The 21,769-nt window shown below is 43.0% G+C and overlaps 2 protein-coding genes across 3 annotated transcripts in view; both read right to left on the bottom strand.

Moving 5' to 3' along the window:
• DDX21 (DExD-box helicase 21) overlaps positions 1-13,564 on the bottom strand; it is a 28,069-nt gene extending 14,505 nt beyond the window's left edge. The window contains exons 1-6 of one of the 2 annotated variants that reach the window (XM_030568121.1): positions 13,281-13,564; positions 11,385-11,666; positions 9,805-9,880; positions 4,359-4,537; positions 1,835-1,952; positions 724-909 (exon numbers count right to left, since the gene is read on the bottom strand). In XM_030568121.1, the coding sequence (XP_030423981.1) occupies positions 724-909; positions 1,835-1,952; positions 4,359-4,537; positions 9,805-9,880; positions 11,385-11,666; positions 13,281-13,373 (934 nt within the window). In that variant the 5' untranslated portion in view covers positions 13,374-13,564. The remainder of the gene's footprint in view (positions 1-723; positions 910-1,834; positions 1,953-4,358; positions 4,538-9,804; positions 9,881-11,384; positions 11,667-13,280) is intronic. The other variant, XM_030568122.1, reaches the window with a different exon arrangement.
• Positions 13,565-19,419: 5,855 nt separating this feature from the next.
• LOC115654217 (nucleolar RNA helicase 2-like) overlaps positions 19,420-21,769 on the bottom strand; it is a 46,428-nt gene continuing 44,078 nt past the window's right edge. The window contains exon 15 of the mRNA XM_030568123.1: positions 19,420-21,236. Coding sequence (XP_030423983.1) covers positions 21,060-21,236 — 177 coding nt within the window. The 3' untranslated portion in view covers positions 19,420-21,059. The remainder of the gene's footprint in view (positions 21,237-21,769) is intronic.

The raw sequence follows: 21,769 nt of genomic DNA on the forward strand, positions 1-21,769 counted from the left end.
GTGGAACATAAACAGCGAAGTGCAACAAAAATGAGTAATGGAAACTGTTACATACCCTATGACGAGAGATTAAAAAAGAATGGGACTGTTCAGCTTGTAAAAGAGACAAGTAATAGGGGGATATGGTAGAAGTTTATAAAATCATGAATGCTGCGAAGAACGTGAATCAGGAAGTGTTATTTACATAACACAAGAATCAGGGGTCACTTGATGAAATTAATAAGAAGCAGGTTCAAAACAAAAAAAACAGGAAGTACTTCTTCACACAACACATAGTCAACCTTTGGAGCTCGTTGCCAGAGGATATTGCGAAGGCAAAAAGTATAACTGGGCTCAAAAAAGAACTAAATTAGTCAAGATGGTTATAGATACAACCTCATGCTTAGGGTGCTCCTAGCCTCTGACTGCCAGAGGTTGGAAATGGATGACAGGGGATGGATCATTCAATAATTGCCTGTTCTGTACGTGCCCTCTGAAGCACCTCTCACTGGTCACCGTTGGAAAATAGCATACTGGGTTAGAGGGACCTTTGGTTTGATCCAGTGTGGCCATTCTTTTGTTCTTATATTTCCTACTGCTTTGACAATGTGCGTTTCAAATGTTTCAATTGATAAGGCTTCCACCATTTCCTTCAAAAAAAGTATTCCAATATATACACATACGCACACTTATGTATCAGAAAAATTCTTAGACAATGCAATATTCATAGAAATTCAGTACTACCTTTTTTGTAAGCAAATGCTAGAATTTCCTCCACTTGTTCAGCAAAGCCCATGTCCAATATTTGATCAACTTCATCCAAAACAACATGCTTCACGTTGGAAAAGTCCAGCTTGCCATGCTGAAGGAGGTCTTTAATTCGTCCTGGAGTCCCAACTAAGATGTCAATGCCATTTTTAATATGTTCAACTGGAAGAAAGGGCAGCAAAACAGCACATGTGTAAGAATGCTTAGAGATCACAGAATTTCCAGGGCTGGTAAACTACTATCAATTTACAGTAATACTTCTAATTTAAAGCCTAGGTAGTTAATGCCCTAACCTTTCACTTTTGGAGACAGGATTAAATCAGTTTAGGTCACAAGTAAAAGGAGTCTGGCAGTGATCTGTGGCCTTCTATAAGGACTGCTATCCTAAAACCAAAACTGATAACTTAATGAGAATGAATGAAAATGAAGATTTTGACGGAAGGCAATTTGCATTTAACACTATCAGGACTTCATCATAATTTACAGTCTCTCTTCTCCCAACTGAGTTCCCACTTTATTTTTTTAAATAAAAAAGTGACAATCTATCCAATCATTTATTTCTGCATTTCTTGCTGTCACTCTACAGTGCTGACGTCAAGTGCAAGTTCAAGGCTGAGCTCCTTAACATACTCTCCGATCACATGAGAGGTATCTGAGCCACAAACTACTGAAGCTGAAAGCAACATTACAAGATGGCAGGGACCAATTAATAGACAAGAACTGGATTGATTTGTTCAGTTTCACTACCCTCTAAACTGGACCACCATCACTCGAACTTTAAAATGAGCACTCTGCTTTCCTTGGACAGTCATCTGGCCCCAGTGTTCATCCACTCAGGAACAAGATTATTTCTTTATAAATTTAAAACAAATGTTATAACCTTTGAAGCAAATAAATTATACATTTGGACAGAAATCCCCTGGGATTCTTTTAGTAGAGATGGAGCCAACCTGAACTGCCTTTTCTTTTTAAAATAATTTCAGTTTTTACTGAAGTGAAACCTTAAGGAAAATAGCCAGTTTTATTCCCTGAATGATTCTCATGAAACAAGAGCAGATATCAAAGCGAATTCTAAACATGTACTTACGTTGTCCACGATATGGCGTTCCTCCATAAAAACAAGCCACTGTGAGTTTCTTTGTGACATCCTTAAAGTCCCTAGCTACCTGGATTGCCAGCTCTCTTGTTGGCGCAAGAACTAGCACCTGGACAGAATGATAAAACTGTCAGAAATGCAGCCACTTGGTGTTTGGTACCAAATTCCCCCCCTATCAGGTAAGTTGTGCTGCAAAGTTGATCTGACACCGCTTCCTTGAATTTTCTCCTGATTGTAATCATATGTGGTTTTATGCCACTTTCATCACAATGGTATCCAAGTTCCTACTCATCATTCTGATCACACTCTCAGCCAGAAGGAAACTGGTAGATCATGGCTTTCATAAACAGTATGAACAAGCAGAACTGGTATAGCTTTCTCCAAGCTAGCACTGATCTTGACTTGGGAGCCACAATGAGCTATCCAGCGCTATGGACTTCAAAGAAAGCTTGGGTCAAAGCTGGCAGAACCCAGATTTATGCACTACTGAAAGCTGATCCGACCCTTCCACTAACCTTGGTCACAGAGCAAATCAAAGGAGAGCCCCCTGCAATTGTATGGGCCACATGTCCCACAGAATGGTTTAGATAAAAGTGCCTCACGCTTACGTGAACCTTTACTTTTAAATTTACTATTCATTTATTTGCCTAGGTTATTAGCTGAATTTTCTTAGTTATCCAGTGTTAATTCTTGCTGTTATAGTTATTTTGCTATGTCCACTTCGTTGCTGCCACAGGGATAGCTCAGTGGTTTGAGCATTGGCCTGCTAAACCCAGGGTTGTGAGTTTAATCCTTGAGGGGGCCATTTAGGGAACTGGGGTAAATATCTGTCTGGGGATTGGTCCTGCTTTGAGCAGGCGGTTGAACTAGATGACCTTCTGAGGTCCCTTCCAACCCTAATCTTCTATGATTCAAGGACACGTAGGTTAGCATAACCAGGTTTTAAGCATCAAGAATAGCATTAATAAAAACAGTTACTCTGGCATCATTGCTAAATGACAGTGTACAGAAAATATAATTAGAGATCTCTTTCTAGGATTTCCAGATCCTTCAGAAGTATGGTGCAGACCATTCTTTTTGCCACACTTTCCTCCCCACCATTAAGGAGGATGAATTAAGGCCGACTAAATGTTTAGCGATAGTTACATCATAGTTATGCCTTGAATTATATAACACACCTAATGAAGCCTTTTAAAAATGTAACTTTCATTGATATTTCTTGCGTAACAGCAGTCTCTCTGTAACATACTTCGCACTTATTTAGCTATTTAGGAGTCTGAAATACTTTAAAACACTAGTAATTAATTCTCAAACACCTCTGAAAGTCAGGTAAGGGTCTGACTCATAATATAGATCAAGAAATTGAGGCAGAGAGGTCAACTGACTTGCCCAAGGCTGCACAACAAGTCAGCAACAGAAATGGGATTATAAAATCAGGAATTTCTGACTCCCAATCCTCTATTCATTTGTTTAGATCAGGTTGCCTCATTGTTCCTGACTGGCAACCAGATTTAACAACTGAGGACAGTACAATTAAGATACTTCAAAAAGAACTGTTCACAATAAGAATGCTCTCTAAATCTACATATTTTCCAAAATTATGACGATGACCAAGGCACAGTTCAGTATTAAAAGACACAAAGGTGCATGAACCAAAATTTTAGGATAACAAGAGAGCTGCTATTTAATTTATTTTAAATAAAACACTGAAGTTTGAATCACTCTAGTGAGTGATCACTCTCCCTACCTCCCAAATGAATTGCAATTGTTAGCCCATAAGAGTTAAAAGATAGTATCAACCAGTGAATAATATTCTTGAAAATCTTTCAGACAATACCATATACTGTTCACTCTAAAGGCAGGGCAGAAAGATGGAAGAGATGTGTTTTTTATTCCACAAAGCACAACAAAGCTGATTGGTCTAACTATAAACAGATCAACCTTGACAAAACCCCTTTATAGCACATTATCAGTTAAATCATCTGCTTAAATAGAAGCATAAAGAACATTTATGCCAGGACTTGAAATCATAACTTAAGCTGTCCCAATTTGGAGGGAAAAAGCAAGTGTCATCCTGGAGTTTATATGCAGAGCAAGATTGATTTGGGATAACACTAGTTTGCTGCTCTGCTTCATTTTTATGAGTAGGAGAGGTATCAAACCATAAAAGAAACCTGATCACTAGGCAGCTAAGAGCAAAATATTTGTATATGATCATATGAATACAGAAGATATGCCTTCCCTCTTTTCAGCCTATTACACAACGAATGCAATATAATCACAAAGAATCACAAAGCCATATATTTTGTCATCGTTAGGATGCTGCGAAGAAGTGTCATTTTGTAAACCTTATTATGAAGAATGTGTTCCAGGATCAGAAGGAACATTTTAAAAAAGCGAGTAAGTTGGAAGAAAGAAGGGGATATTTTTAATAAGAACCAAAAACAATTATAAAATCACTTTCAAATACTGCCATAATTTAAGCCATCAGTGAACCCTTAAGTGGCTAAATTACCTTTGGTGTGCGGCCTCTCGTCCTCTCTAGCGTGTTTCCCTGAAGTTTTTCAATCAAAGGAATAGCAAAAGAAAACGTTTTCCCAGTTCCAGTTCGAGCCTGAGCTATCACATCTTTGCCATCATATATGGGCTGGAAAGTCTTTGCTTGCACAGAAAACAGGTACTTTACTCCTCGAGCTGCAAGACAGTTCAATATACCTTTATTAAAAGGTGCTGTGAATCCACAATGGGCTGAGATGGACACCTGATAGCCCTTTTGTATGATAATGAAAAGCAAACCAATTTCATGAGACAGATCATGGCAAGTCCTGCATTTGACAGTGGGTGCAAACAGTAAATACACATTTGTTTTCATTTCTATTATACTTGGCAAAGCATTTTTTTATTTTTTTCTGAGAGCAAGATCTGATATTTGGGGTAAATAACTATTTTTTGCTACATCTGGTACAGAAATCAACAGTACATGCAACTGACTTTGATATCAGTCAAGGCTGTGGGATTTTTTTTGTTTTTAAACACAGATGCACATTAAGACTTAGAAAAGTCTGAAAGATGCTGCACCAAGAGGTAAACATTAGGGTGAATAAAAACTGGCCAGTAGTATATACAAATTATTAATGGTGTGACTTCAGAACAAGGAAAGTTTAAAATGGATTCCTGTGTGTTGCTTTAAACTCTACCAGTACTCAATGATCAGAACAATGTGAACTCCACTGTGATTAAACTCACAGAGTATACTAATCTCAGATAGCGGAATGCCAGAGAGAAGAGATCAAAACTGCCAAATGATCTAAAAGTTGAGATAGGTGATCAGTTATAAATTTATTTAATAGATAATTTAAGGTACTACCCCATGAAGAAATAATATGCATATATATAAGTGGGATAGTTTTTCAGAAAATAGTATGCAGAAACAGATATGGAAGTTACAGTAGACAACGTAAGTGACAACCTCACAACATAATGCTAATGAGAGGAGAAAAAAAGTCGGGCTATCGATTAACTCAAAAAAATTAATTGTGATTAATCACACTATTAAACAATAGAATACCAACTGAAATTTATTAAGTATTTGTGGATGTTTTCCTACGTTTTCAAATATATTGATTTCTATTACAAGACAGAATACAAAGTTCTCATTGTATATTTTTATTACAAATATTTGCACTGTAAAAATGATAAACAAAAGAAATCGCATTTTTCAATTCACCTCATACAAGTACTGTAGTGCAATTTCTATCCTAAAAGTGTAACTCACAAATGTAGATTATTCTTTTGTTATATACCTGCACTCAAAAACAAAACCATGTAAAACTTTAGAGCCTACAAGTCCACTCAGTCCTACTTCTTGTTCAGCCAATCGCTCAGACAAACAAGTTTGTTTACATTTACGGGAGATACTGCTGCCTGCTTCTTATTTATGTCACCTGAAAGTGAGAACAGGCATTCACATGGCACTTTTGTAGCTGGCTTTGCAAGATATTTACATGCCAGATATGCTAAACATTCATATGCCCGTTCATGCTTCAGCTACCGTTCCGGAGGACATGCTTCCATGTGCATTAAAAGAAAAAAAAAAAGTGTTAATTAAATTTGTGACTGAACTCCTTGGGGGATAATTGTATGTCTCCTGTTCTGTTTTACCTGAATTCTGCCATATATTTCATGCTATGGCAGTTTCAGATGATGACCCAGAACATATTGTTTGTTTTAAGAACACTTCCACAGCAGATTTGACAAAACGCACAGAAAGTACCAAGGTGAGATATCGAAAAATGAGTACAGCACTCGATCCAAGGTTTAAGAATCTGAAGTGCTGTTCAATCTGAGAGGGATGAGGTGTGGCGCATGCTTTCAGAAGTCTTAAAATAGCAACACTCAGATGCGGAAACCACAGAACTCGAACCACCAAAAAAAAAAAATCAACCTTTGGCTGGTGGCATCTGATTCAGATGATGAAAATGAACATGCATCAGTCTGCTCTGCTTTGGATCGCTATCGAGCAGAACCTGCCATCAGCATGGATGCATGTCCTCTGGAATAGTGGTTGAAGTATGATGGGATGTATGAATCTTTAGCACATCTGGCACATAAATATCTTGCAACATCAGCTACAATACTGCCATGCGAACATCTGTACTAACTTTCAGGTGACATTGTAAACAAGAAGCAGGCAGCATTATCTCCCGCAAATTGTAACCGAACTTGATTGGCTGACGTAAGACTGAGTGGACTTGTAGGCTTCTAAAGTTTTACATTGTTTTATTTTTGAAAGCAGTTGGTTTTTTTTTTGTAAAAATTCTACATTACTAAGTTCAACTTTCATGACAAGAAGATTGCACGACAGTGCTGGTCTTAGGTGAATTGAAAAATACTATTTTGTTTTTTACAGTGCAAATATTTGTAATAAAAAATACAGTGACTACCGTACACTTGGTATTCTGTGTTGTAATTGAAATCAATATATCTGAAATGTAAAAAACATCCAAAAATATTTACATAAATGGTATTATATTATTAACATCACGATTAAACGCGATTAATTTTTTTAATTGCACGATTAATCTTTTTAATCACTTGACAGCCCTAAAAACAAGCAACTGTTTTCCCACAGTTTGTATCTAGAAACAACTGTATCACAAGAGGAAATAATTCTACATTGATGAGACTGTACATGAAATCATGTAAATGTGAAACCCGCATTAATGGGAGCAAAGGTGCCTAGTGGTTACAGTAGGGCGAGAGAGTCAGGCCTTCTGGTTTCCATCCCTGCTTGTGTCACTAACACAGAATGGCTTTGGGCAAATTACAGTAACTCCTCACTTAACATTGTAGTTATGTTCCTGAAAAATGCAACTTTAAGTGAAACGACGTTAAACTAATCCAATTTTCCCATAAGATTTAATGTAAATGCAGGGGGTCAGGTTCCAAGGAAATTTTTTGGGGGCAGACAAAAGGTATTATATACTGTACAGTACTGTACTGTGGTGGGGAAGTGCCCCGGCTTACCCCCTACACAGGCAAAGCCTGCTTCAGGCAAGGACGCCAGGAAGAACCTTCGCAGCAGCAGCAGCTGCCCCCAAGAAGAACAGGTGCCGACTTTGCTGGGGGATGCTCTAGGCCTGCCTCTTCCTGTCCCTGCTCCACTCCAGGCCCGACTCATAGACTTTAAGGTCAGAGAGGACCATTATGATCATCTAGTCTGACCTCTCGCACAATGCAGGCCACAGAATCTCACCCACCTACTCCTGGAACAAACCCCTAACCTATGTCTGAGTTACTGAAGTCCTCAAATCATGATTTGAAGACCTCAAGCTGCAGAGAATCCTCCAGCAAGTGACCCGTGCCCCATGCTGCAAAGAAAGGCGAAAAACCTCCAGGGCCTCTGCCAATCTGCCCTGGAGGAAAATTCCTTCCCAACCCCAAATATAGCGATCAGCTAAATCCTGAGCATGTGGGCAAGACTCACCAGCCAGACACCCAGGAAAGAATTCTCTGTAGTAACTCAGATCCCACCCCATCTAACATTCCATCACAAACCACTGGGCATACTTACCTGCTGATAATCAAAGATCAATTGACAAATTAATTGCCAAAATTAGACTATCCCATCATACCATCCCCTCCATAAGCTTATCAAGCTTAGTCTTGAAACCAGATATGTCTTTTGCACCAACTACTCCCCTTGAAAAGCTGTTCCAGAACTTCACTCCTCTAATGGTTAGAAACCTTCATCTAATTTCAAGTCTAAACTTCCTAGTGTCCAGTTTATATCCATTTGTTCTTGTGTCCACATTGGTACTAAGCGTAAATAATTCCTCTCCCTCCCTAATATTTATCCCTCTGATATATTTATAAAGAGCAATCATATCCCCCCTCAACCTTCTTTTGGTTAGGCTAAACAAGCCAAGCTCTTTGAGTCTCCTTTCATAAGATAGGTTTTCCATTCCTCGGATCATCCTAGTAGCCCTTCTCTGTACCTGTTCCAGTTTGAATTCATCCTTCTTAAACAAGGGAGACCAGAACGGCACACAATATTCCAGATGAGGTCTCACCAGTGCCTTGTATAATGGCCATATCACATTGGTGGCTTATAGTCATCCTGTGATCAACCAATATGCCGAGGTCCTTCTCCTCCTCTGTTACTTCCAGCTGATGTGTCCCCAATTTATAACTAAAATTCTTGTTATTAATCCCTAAATGCATGACCTTGCACTTTTCACTATTAAATTTCATCCTATTACTATTATTCCAGTTTACAAGGTCATCCAGATCTTCCTGTATGATATCCCGGTCCTTCTCTGTGTTAGCAATACCTCCCAGTTTTGTGTCATCCGCAAGCTTTATTAACACATTCCCACTTTTTGTGCCAAGGTCAGTAATAAAAAGATTAAATAAGACTGGCCCCAAAACTGATCACTGAGGAACTCCACTAGTAACCTCCTTCCAGCCTGACAGTTCACCTTTCAGTACGACCCATTGTAGTCTCCCCCTTTAACCAGTTCTTTATCCACCTTTCAATTTTCATATTGATCTCCATCTTTTCCAATTTAACTAACAATTCCCCATGTGGAACAGTATCAAATGCCTTACTGAAATCGAGGTAAATTAGATCCACCACGTTTCCTTTGTCTAAAAAATCTGTTACCTTCTCAAAGAAGGAGATCAGGTTGGTTTGGCACGATCTATCTTTTGTAAAACTATGTTGTATTTTGCCCCAATTACCATTGACCTCAATGTCCTTAACTACTTTCTCCTTCAAAAAAATTTCCAAGACCTTACATACTACAGATGTCAAACTAAAAGGCCTATAGTTACTCGGATCACTTTTTTTCCCTTACTTAAAAATAGGAACTATGTTAGCAATTCTCCAGTCATACAGTACAACCCCTGAGTTTACTGATTCATTAAAAATTCTTGCTAATGGGCTTGCAATTTCATGTGCCAGTTCCTTTAATATTCTTGGATGAAGATTATCTGGGCCTCCGATATTGTCCCATTAAGCTGTTCGAGTTTGAATTCTACCTCGGATGTGGTAATATCTACCTCCATAGCCTCATTCCCATTTGTCATCCTACCATTATCGCTAAGCAACCCCACTCCTCCTCCTCTCCAGAGCAGCTGCATCCCCGCTCCCTCTCCCCCCTGCCACTGGGAGGGAGGGGGAGGAGGCGGAGAAGAGGAACTTGTGCAATGCACCCTTGTAAAGTAGCTGCTATTCCACAGAATCTTACAAGTAGTGGACAGAGCAGGCAGCCAAACAACATTATAAGGGAGCATTGCACAACTTTAAACAAGCATGTTCCCTAATTGAGCTGTGACGTAACTTTGAAACGATGTTAAGCAGGAGGACGTTAAGTGAGGAGTTACTATATTTAAAAAGATACTTGCAATCTATTTGGAATCATCTTTTTGCTAGTAAATTTCTTCTCCACAGAAGTTACCTTTAAGAAGCTCAGTTGTTTCTTTGGAGATAGAGAAATTAGAGAAGGCACCTTCTTTCTCCTCTTCTGTCAGTTGCTGTTAAAATTAAAATAAAGCAGATTAGGCATAAAGAGACAATCAGTTTACTGTACTACTCATTCCACAACAATTTAACCAAAAAACAATACAAAACAAAAACCTCTTCTCCAGAACAGTCTTACCCATGATCCTCTGTGTATATGGGGAAAAAGGAGACCCTCAAAGTCATCTTACAACCTTGATAAATGCAGGGCAACCACCATTGGCCCCTGCACCTCAGGCTGCTATTACATTGTGCGTATACACTTGGCAATAAAAGGAATGTATTTTTTGGACTATTTGTATTCCCTTTGCTAATTAATATTTTTTAACTCACCCCTGGAAAACATTAGAAAATTGTTCTGCCAAATGCAGAAGAAACAAAAACAAAACACATATTCACTATTAGCATATAAAATCCACTAAAGAACATTTCTGGATGATGGAACTTTCTCAGAGATTTTGCAAATAAATATTTTAATTTAAATTATCCACTAAATTGACTAATTTGAAATTAGGTACCCAACTTCTGCTACAGAAATTGAAAACAAACTACAGGTGATCTACAAAAACACTCTACTGTTGACATACACCTTCTTATGTAACATGCAATAAATAGAAGAGCTGCAAGACCCAGCAATATATACAAGTGTGAACTCAGTGAGCAAGGTCTCTCTCAAACTTGTCAACAAGACTCTGATCAAACAGAACACAGCAACAGAAGGCACTCCATGCTCTCTTTTTGTAAAATTCCTTTCTCAGCCTGATGCATGAAATCAGATTGTCTGATATTTTTTGGCATGGAGGCTATGGGCTTGTCTAGACAGAAAAATTTACTGTCTTAATTATACCAGCGTAACTCCCCAAGTGCACACTCTTATCCCAGAATAAGATACAACTACATTGAGTTATACCAGTATAATCATGTCAGTAAATTTAGCCGTACAAAAAACCCATATATATCCTTCCTTGGCAGGAGATGGATTTACAGATCAATGGTGAGATTTCCCCCTTGCATTTTGACCCCTTTACGCAGGTCAAAGGGGTCTAAAAGCCCTGGACCTGGCATGGGGAGAATTGTTTCCAGAGCAAGAACTGAAGAATACAGCCATAAACTGTCTTATGAGGACCAGTTTGTAAACTCTGGCAGAGATGGGGGGAAGAGGGCAATGTGGACTGTACAGCACTGCAGAGATTCTTGGCAGAGCTGCTGCCTACAGTCAGTTGGGGACAGACTGTATCGCAGGCAGCCCAAGTTACATCAGGGCTGCTCCACCCACCAGAGCAGACTAGAAACAACAGAGCTTAAAGGTTGATTAAACTTAAAGCCACTTTAGCGTCCCCTCCTCCTGGATTGTGAATTCTGCGCTGCGCCTCTTATAGGTAGAGCAAAGAATCTACCATCCTCTGCTAGGACCAGGGATGACACAAGATATTTCCTAGCAGTGCTGAGCACTTCAACCAAGCAAGACTGGTAGATTACATTTTTAAAGCAGGGAAAATTAAGGGTATCAGTGTGTACCTTTACTGGCTCTTGGTCACTGTCATATTCCGCACTTGATGCTTCGCTGGAATTACTCTGAGCTTTTGAGCAGACAATGCCATTGCTCATGGACAAGGATTTGCTCATGGCCGTGCTCTCTGGACTGTTTTCTTCAATCTCTAGATTCACTTTTTCTTTAACTTTTTTCTTCTTTTTGGGTTTAGGAGGCTCAAGGTCATCTTCAGATAGCCCATTTTCCTCTGTTTGGGATTTCAGCTCCTTGGATTTATTGCGGTGTTTCGATTTCTTCTCCTTTTTATCCTTCAGAGAGACAACGACATCAAACAAAAAAGGACAAAAAACAAAGTCTATAAAGAAAAGTAAAATGCCTTTAGACTTTTCGTCTGTGACGCCTGATATTCTTCAGGGAGAGCAGGATTCCTTTGTCGTCAGAATCTCTCCAGGAAGGTCATACCCCATTTTAATTAAAAGACCCCCTATTGCAAGAGGATTTTCAGTCACAGTTAGATTACTTGAGAACTGATACTGAATCCTAAGTACTGAATCTGGGGAGAATCAGACTGTTCCTAGGCTAACAGTGGCTGAATTAGTGTCACATGCATCTACCTGTTTACTCACTCATGATTACCATATGTAATTATTATTTGTATGATGGAAGTCCCTAGAGGCCACAAACAAGTTTAGAACTCTATTTTACGAGACACTGTACAGGCACAACTGTCTTATCCCAAAGCATGTACAATCAAAACAGACACCACAGACAAATGATGGGAGGGGAAACAGAGGCAGGAGGTGATGTGATTTGCCCAGTCTCACACAGAAGATTAATGGCAGTGTCAGGAACAAAACTCTCTACTGAGTCCCAGTCTAATGCCTTATCCTATCCACTAGACCAAGATATTAAACCAAATCTTGAGCTTCTAGACACTGACATTTAGAGATCTGCATTTCACACAGACATTTGGGATAGGGTGGGATTAGTATGTATAAATGTGCTATAACCAAACTGAGGACACATTATAATCTGAAAAGGTGGTATGTTTACACTGCAGCTGAGAGATGTGATGATCGGATCAGTAGACACACTCTCACTATCCGTGCTCAAACTAATGCTCTGAAAATAGCAGGCTGGACATTGTAGAGCAGGTGATGGCTTATGCTAGTTGTCCCAGTCCAAGCCCACCCAACCCCCTGGCTCTGAGCTCAGGCGGCTGGCTAGCACAAGCCACTCATTAACTCATGTATCAGAGGAGTAGCAGCATTAGTCTGGATATGTAAAAAGCAACGAGTCCTGTCGCACCTTATAGACTTACAGAAATAGTGGAGCATGAGCTTTAACCCACTTTGTCAGATGCATGATAATACTTCTGTTACTCTATAAGGTGCCACAGAACTCTTTGTCTCTGATAACTCATCCAGCCGCCAGTGTCTGGGCCAAACACCTCCTGGGGATGGAGGCAGGGCTGCTCGGTGGAGTCCCTCTGGCTAGAGAACACACATGCTCTGCGTCTGGCACAGCCCAGGGCTGGCCGCTTTCTCGTCCCTTGGGAGACTGACGAGCGGGCAGAAATGCGGCAGACCATCGGGATGGCAGCGTGGCGAGCGCCGCTGATGGTTCAGCGGCAAAGGAGCGGTGCCGAGGCCTCCGCTCACCCAGCCCGGCCGCGCCCACAGCCCCATCAGGAAGCGAGGCGCCCACGTGGCGCAGCAATGGAGGCCAAGCGGCGAGTAGCACGAGGAGCCTCCCGCACCACACGGATCTGTGCGGGGACCCCCCCGGACCCGGTTCTCCCTCCAGCCGGCGGGGATCGGGCCCCGCCCCGCCGGCTGTTCTCGCCCCTGTCCCCAGCACGCCCGGGGATCCCGGGTTAGGTGGCGTCTCTTCCCCGACATTTTCGCCTCCACCACCGGTACCTTGTGCTTCCTCCTCCGGCCTGCCCGGGCGACCTCGCCTTCCAGGGCGCTCTCGGGCTCGCTGTCGGCTGCAAGGAGGGCGGCTGCGGGCATTTCCTCCGGCTTTTCCCCGTGGAGCTCGGGCACGGAGCGGCTGCGCTGGTCGGCGGCCGCGGTGAAAGGAACGAGCCCCGCCCCGGCGCCGGCGCACAGGAAGTGAGGGGAGGGGATGAAGGCCGGGGCCCAGGCCCAGCGCCGGCCGAGGGAGAAGGGCGCTGCGCCGCCTGCTGTAGCGCCAGGCTGGAGCAGCCGTAGCGCCGAACGGGGGGCGAGCGGGGGGCGCGCCGAGCCGGGTCCTCGCGCGAGCCGGGGGGGTAGGGCGCGGAGCCCCGTAGCCCCTGCTCCCGGCCGCCCGGCTCCGTACAGCAGCGTGCGGCACGCTGCGCCCATCAAGCGCCCTGGGATGGCCCAGCCGCCCCGCGCACCCGCCTCTTGGCCTAGCGCCCTCCCCCGCCGCCCGCGTCACCCGTCTCGGGGAGCAGCTCAGAAGGAGCCGGCGGGGTCGTGCCGTCCCTGCGCTGCCCGCACACCCTCCGCCGGGGCAGAGCTATGGCTTGTGGGTGCTGGGGATCCCCCCCCCCCCGTGTACAAGCCTGTTCCACTCCCCGCGAGCCCACACTGCTGCGGAGATGAGACCCCCCCTGCAGTGTAGCTAGTGTCACAGGCTCTGTGGCTACACAGCAGGTAGGGTCCTTACTCAAGTCAGCTGACCTGTGTCATGGAACCCTGGGTGTGAGCGTCTGCACTGCATTTAACCCTAGGTTCAAGTGTTTCTGACTCAGGCTTGAGCCTAGGGCTTTGGCAACCACACTGCAGCACAGACCCAAGTCAAGGTAACCCTATCCCAGAGTGCCCTTCCCCTGCCTATGTCGACACTCTAGCTCTAGGACCCTGTTGTACTGTGGGAAAACTACTGCCCACCATGCTTCTTATAGGAAACTTGAACTGCTCCCCCCCCCCTTCTTTCTCCCCCCAAGCTGCCTAGCAGTCATTTTGGTCTGTGCACTCCTAGCCACCAGAGCCAGCAACATGGAGGAGGTACCTCTGGATGAACTCCTCCTGCTTGCGCTCTCACTTCTGTGTCAGGAAACTGGCAGAGCTTCCATGAGGCGCTGGTGGACATTTCAGCGGCATTTTCTGTCCCACCAAAGGTACCTGACTAATTTCCTGATGGATCTGCAGGAAGAGGAGGAGGAAGAGGAGGCAGAAGAGGAAGAGTACCCTGGCATCACAGACTCTCAGTGGCAGATGTTGCTCAGTATAATTGGCATAACCACTGATGTCCCCCGTGTAGACCGCTGCTTTTGGTGCAGGGTCACAAGCACAGACTGGTGGGACCATATTGTCATGCAGACTTGGGATGACCAGCACTGGGTCCAGTACTTTCACATGAAGAAAGCCACATTTCTGGAGCTTTGTGAGCAGCTCACCCCCATCCTCCAGCGTAAAGAGACACACGAGGTCACCCTTGCCAGTCCAGAAGCGGGTTGCTATAACTGTGTGGAAGCTGGCTACCCCAGACTGCTACAGGTCTGTTGCCAAACAGTTTGGGGTTGGAAAGTCAACTGTGGGTAAAGTGGTGGCAGAGGTAACTGAGGCAATCAGGCATGTGGTTTACCCCAAAGTGGCAGGCATTAAAGATATTCCTGAAGTAATTGCTGGCTTTGAGAGAATGGGGTTTCCTAACTGCGCCGGGGCCATTGATGGGAGTCATGTGCCCATAGCTTGCCCTCCACAAGGAGTACATGAGTACCTAAATCGCAAAGGGTACTACTCCATTGTTATGCAGGCACTAATGGATCACAGAGGCAGATTTATGAATGTCAATGTGGGCTATACAGGAAAAGTTCACAATGCCAGAGTTTTTCACCACTCTGGAATCTACATCCACGGACAGGCTAGGACACTATTCCCACCCAATGACATTGACATAAATGGTGTTACTGTCCCCACTGTTATTCTAGGGGACCCTGCATACCCTCTTTTGCCTTGGTTAATGAAACCATACCCTGATGTCAAAGATCCAGGCCAAAAAAGGTTTAATTACACTGTAAGCAAATGTAGAATGGTTGTTGAATGCACTTTTGGCAGATTAAAATCACGTTGGAGGTGTTTACAGACCCGTTTGAATGTCAGTGTCATCAATGCTGTCCACATTACTGTGGCTTGTTGTGCTCTTCACAACCTTTGGGAAGCCAGAAGTGAGCCATTTTCCCCTGAATGGACCTCTGACAGCAAGGGAACACAGAATTGGTACCCTCAGCCAGAAAGTGCAGCTATCAATGCAGGAGCTGATTGCACCCAAGCAGCAAATGTAAGGGATGCTTTGTGTGCTCACATTATGAACTTGTATGGCCCAGTGGAAGAGGGGGAATAGCACCTGTTCAAATGTGCTGGGCGGGAAAACTGGCTCATTCTTGGGAGGGAGATGGTCTTGATCGTCATGCTTGATCAACATGAAAAATAAATTTGTGTTGTGGGGGACGGCAGCAAATAGAGGAATACTGTTTGTTTTATCATGTTTAATTGCTCCATAACATGTTTTTACCTTCATCTCAAATCCTGACTGTATGATGTGATGCACTGATAGCAATAAACTTTCTTGAAAACATATTCTTTATTTGTTAACAGGTATGTAAACACTACATAAGAACAGCCATACTGGGTCAGACCAAAGGTTCATCAAGCCCAGTATGCTGTCTCTTCTGACAGTGGCCAATGACAGGTGCCCAAAGGGAATGAACAGACGGTTATCATCAAATAGTCTATACCCTGTCACCCAGTCCCACTCATACAGTTTTGGGCAGGCCAACTGCCATTACAAAACCAACCACTCCCCCTTCTCCCCCCCTAAAAAAGGGCAGGAAATAGTTAATACTCAACACAATCCCCCTATTACTGCATCTCTCCTGGCCCCCAAGTTCTGCTTTCCCTTCTTTATGAGTTTAGCGCTCACTTTGTGGTGGGGGAGAGGGAGGTTTCCACCAGAGTTGTAAGAAGGAAAACTATACAGGAGTTAGTTGCCCTGCCCAGTCCTGAATGCATCCCTCTCCCGCACCACTGCATGGAGTTGTGCAAGCTACTGCTGTGCTGAGGGTATGTTGCTGGGGCATCATGCCATGGTGAGAGGCATCAGGAGGCGGTGCTCTTGCAGCCATTACAGACAGGAGTTGCTGGAACAGTTCTCTCTGTTGGGCTCCATATTCCTCCCTTATCTTACTGCTGTGCAAGTGCCTGCTCCTTCACTGAAACACTTGCCTCCAGCTGGGCTTCAGCCTCTCTGCCTGCTGTCAGCATACAGTTTTTCCAGTCTGTCATCCCTCTTCTTCTGGTCCTTGAACAGCTGGTCTGCCCTGCAAGAACAGCAATCACGAGTTCTTCAAGGAAACACCTCCTTTTGGAATGGTCTATGAGGGTATGTTGGCCCAGGAATGGAGTTCCTGAAGAACACAGGCAGTGTAGGTTAAGGGTCCTGAAACAGGACAAGAAACAGAGAGTTCTTGTTTAAAGGAGTTCTGTGGAGGAGCACAGAATTAATAACTGTAGAATGTCAAGTACGTACAATATAACAGTTCTAAAGTGAACCTACACATATTCTGAAGGGGATGCTTCAGTCCACACGCTGTCTCTGGTGGACGCAGACTTATTAATCGTAGTTACAGAAGTGCAGAGGCAATGGTAAATTTAAAATTAAAACCTTTACTCAGCTTCATAAAAATGTCCTAATTGCCATGCGGATGGGTGGGGAGGATTATATAGGACCCACGCAGCAAAATGTTTTCTGTCATTTCAGTTTTCATATTTTGGAAGACATGACAGGTCTTGAGGTGCACTAGTAGCAGAGAGAGGTTGTTTCAAGCTGCTGGAGGGAAACTTGCAATGTCTGCAGCAGAAGTATTCAAATTAATAGTGACTGAACAGCACATTTGTGAGTGGAGTGGACTAATCAGCTATACGGGGGGCCTGGAAAATACACTCTTCTCCATGTGACAAACCATCTGGAGTTCCTGCTTCACGGAAAATTTGTAGCTATCAACAGTCAGGTTTGGGTCCTAATCCACAATGGAATCAACATGATGCTCCGTTAGAGCACCCATGGCTTACCTTGATATTGCTGCACAGAAAACTCTCTGAAAGCTGCAGCTTTAATCCTCCCCTGCGTGCATTACCGCTAACTAAAATGGATTAGATTTGGAAACAGAATACAGTTTCCCAAACACACACACACTTCACTGTTCACAGGCAGCTGCATAGACCCAGGAACAGTGAAGGGTTACACTAGCATAGAGCAACACTGAAGGGTTGAGGGAAGCGGAATGCTACAGTGTGAAGCCTAGATCCACAAAGTCATTAGGGCTCCTAACTTTCACTGATTTCAGTGGCCAGTAGGAGCCTAAATACCATAGTGGCACTAAGACTGTGTCAAATACTATGCTAAACAAAATAATCTCTTTTCATTATTTTTATTGCAGCTGCACTCCATCATGAAAAGTGGAGCTGTACTGTGCTAGGCATGGTGTTTGTATGAAAGCAAGCCCTTTGCCAGACAGCAAACTAATACATCTGGTTCAATAAAATTAAATGCTCCAAAACTTCATTAAATTAAGGCTGCACAGTGGTGCCATGTGTCATTCCAAAACACAGAGAGAGGCTAAACTTAACCCTTTGAGAAGCAGGCAATACAGTGATAAGTACCCCACCACCACCACAATCCCTTAACTCTGCCCTTTGAAGAGGACAGTAGCCAGTGGGAGTGGTAAGTCATAATAAGTAGACCTGAGTTAGGTCTAAGAAAATGTGCCATTATTTGTTTTTGGTCCTCAGGAAGGGTGTGATGTCAGATCAGTCAAAAACATTGCTCTGGCACCTAAAATCCTTGACACAGCAGCACATAGCACACAGGGTTGCAACACCACTGAAACTTGGCCCACTTGCCCCGTCATAATGCCAGATGGATGGGCAGCTAGGCTAAATTTCAGTAGTACTGTAACCCTCTGTGCCAGGTCACACCACCAGTCAAGTCTGGCCCGCTCACCAATGCTTGCTTTATACCAAGTGCACATCATCACACAGCAGGAACTACATCACAAGACAGAGCCAGATCTGGCTTGGCATCCCTACTGGCACCCACTGCTGCTCCTCTGAATCACAGGAAACCTTAAGCCAAGAGCTATGGAAAGGAGCAGTGTGAGGGACATATGGGCTCCTGCTAGGAGGGAGCATGGCTAGGCCTTGCTCTGCCTGCCAGAACCTGGGGCAGCTCCTCTGAGCACTGGGGACAGGTGGGAAGCCACAAGCCAGCAGGGAAGGGTTAGGAAGGCAGGGTCCAGGAATGAGACTGTCCATGGTGCCGTCCTGGAGTGCATAAAGCCAGCTGTGGAGAGGCTGGTCTCTGGCACTGGCAGCAGCATCCAGAGGCTGTGGTGCAATGAGCCCTCAGCAGCCTGGCAGGGTGCTGTGGCACACTGGGTGGAAAGCCTATGCCATGAGTGGGGCAGGGGTGCATGGTCCATGCATTCCTGCCCACACCAAACTGTGATGTGGGCCTGGAGTATGAGGGACCTGGAGTGTGAGGGGGAGGAAGAGGGCTGGATGTGAGTGATAGAGAGGAAAGAATAAGGAGTGGTTCAGCTATAAAGATTCGATGTTTGATGCCCCATTGCATTACTCCCTTTTTACTGTATTCCCAAGGCATCAACCTCCATAGCAGGGTTTGATCCAGAGATTGACAATCATTGCTGTAAAGTAGTAGATAAAGTTCCTGCCCCCCAAAAAACCCCTCTCTTGATGTAAGTATTCCAGCAGTACATAGGAAGCACCAATCAGGATTGAGCCACTACTGGCCCAGTTGCTGTACAGATAGTTGGCAAATTTTTCAAGGCTGTCTTATACTCTAAGACTAATTACAAATGGCCATAACAAACAATTAGGAGAGACGAGGAGGGAGGAAAATTAACAAGAATGTACATTGATATGAGCCAGCTATACATGCAGAAACATGGTTCCAGGTTGGTCCATTTACTTTTATTATAAAAATACATAAAATATAAGGTAGGTAAACATCAGGTAAAACTCATCTACCTAGTCATTAGCCTTTGGCAGTTTCCTATAAGCATCACAAGATAACTGGATCTTGAAGAAGGATTTGAAGAAGAGGGTCTTGGGTTTACTGACAGTTCAGAAAGGGTGTTCCAAGTAAAAGGAAGTCATTTGGAGAAAGCAGACAAGTAACCATTGGAGAACAGCATTATTGGCAGAGCAGACTGCAAGTAGAAAAGAAGGGCTGGACTGAGTTAGAAAGGGCCTTACAGGTATAGACCAGACACTTGTATTTGATGTAATAAAGAAGTGGAAGCTAGTGGAGGGATTTAAGGAAGGAGGTAATATGGTCAGGTTGACAGGGCAGAAACTATTCTGTTCAAAACCCTACTCACTAGATGTGAGGGAAAAGAGATGAGCGTCAAGAAGGCTACCACACAGGAGGCTACCTGAGGGCTATGACTAGGGATAAAATTTCTCCACCGTCCATGCACTGGTACATACACACCTACAGTTAACTAGGAATATGCAATAACTCAAAAATATTCCTTTCTTCATGGGCATTTCCATAGTGCTCATATCATAGTATCAAAGTATTTCACAAACAATTAATTTGTTCTTCACAACACATCTGTGAAAGCAGGTGATGGTATTTACCACCATTTTACAGATGGGAAACTGAGGAGAGAATAAGGCCGAAATTATCAAGTGCCCACTAAGTTTGGGTGGCTAACTTAAGATGGCAGGGCCTGATTTTTTCATAGTTCTTAGCACTTTTACAACACTAATTGATTTTAGTTACAACTGTGATCTCTCAGCACTTCTGCAAATCTGGCCCCATGCCTCTCATCAAAACCCAGAACATGAGGAACACAATCAGTGACCAGCTGTGAAAATGTAAACGACTTGCCCATCATAGATGAATTCTATAGCAGAGAGAATAAAATACACTTAGCCAATGCAGCACTGAACTGCCTCAATCATGAGACACTCTTCTTTTCCTGCAATCCCTCGCTTCATTTACTATGTATATTTTGACTTCTGCCATAAATGAGGCAAGAGGCCTACAGACAACAGCTTCACTCACTATATAACTCTGATTCATGTCTAGTGGAGCAAAGATTTTGTATATTGATTGAGGCAAGGACCTTGTGGAAAAAATAGTATTTAGTTACATGATTGCATTCTATCATAGTGCACGTGTACGGGAACTGAATCAAGGTTACATCCCACTCACTCTCCAACTGAAGCAACATATACCATTCATCCAACAATCACTTCACTATGTACAAATGACCATGTAGAAATAGTATTTTAATTATTTTGGAAAATGGACAGGTTTCAGTCACCACTGGAGACCAATTCAAATGGAGATTTTGATATATACTGTGTAGAAAGCCCAAGTCAGATTTCTGATTGCAAAAGACACATCCTGAAACAAGGTTCTGTGGAGGAAGCTCATGAATATTCTTTAGACATAGCTGTGGGGAAGATAACAAGGCATTTTTTAAAAATAAATTAAACTGCTCTGTGAAATGGTCTTGTATACAGTCATCCCTAGCAATACTGGAAAAACTAATTTTGAATGACAGATTTTGCAAGTGGCACAAACATATAATGAACATGACATCTTTTAATGTAGATAAAAGTATTCTAGTCCAATTTCTGCAAATTTTATTGTCAGAGCTAGCGATCAAATGCTCAGTCAAAACTTCGTTTCTGGTCTCTATTTCTGAATCTGTTTCTATTAAAGCTGTCACCTCGCCTCCCATTCCTGGAGTCGTAGAACCCTCTGCCTCCTTCTCGCTGGGTTTCTGCCAACTCAGGTAATTGAGTTGCCACAGTCAGATGCCAGTGTTTTGAATCCTGCCATTTTCCCTGGTACAAACAAAGTTAAATATGTATTTGAACTTTATTCATTTAAGAGCTTGACATGCAGACAAAACTTGCAAGAAAGCAAATACAGTACATTTTACAGCTTTATAAAATTGTGCAACTGAAAAATTGAGCACAAACAAGGAAAAACTACTTAGTAGCAAATACAAACTAGTATTTAAAAAATAACTAAAAAGTTTGGACTGGAATTAAAAATAAAATATGAAGCATAGGAAACATCTGATTCCAGATTTTGTGAAAACAAACAGTTATGAGTTAAACAAATCACAAACCTCTAGGTCTCAATTATAAAAATGAAAGTGTACATAAAGACAGCCACTTAACGTACACATGAAATAAATAATACAAGCACATGCCATCAAGGAACCCTTGGGGTCCTACAAAGTAGAAGTTCCCGTTTTGAGGACTCTGGACCACTACTAGTCAGGCACTGGAGAAACCGGAGATAGTTCTATTGCCTTGAGTGTAGATCCAGCCAGGAATGGATGCCTCAGCATGAAGTGGGAGCTGCCAGT

Source organism: Gopherus evgoodei, chromosome 7, assembly GCF_007399415.2.
Source record: "Gopherus evgoodei ecotype Sinaloan lineage chromosome 7, rGopEvg1_v1.p, whole genome shotgun sequence".
NCBI classification, from domain to species: domain Eukaryota; kingdom Metazoa; phylum Chordata; order Testudines; family Testudinidae; genus Gopherus; species Gopherus evgoodei.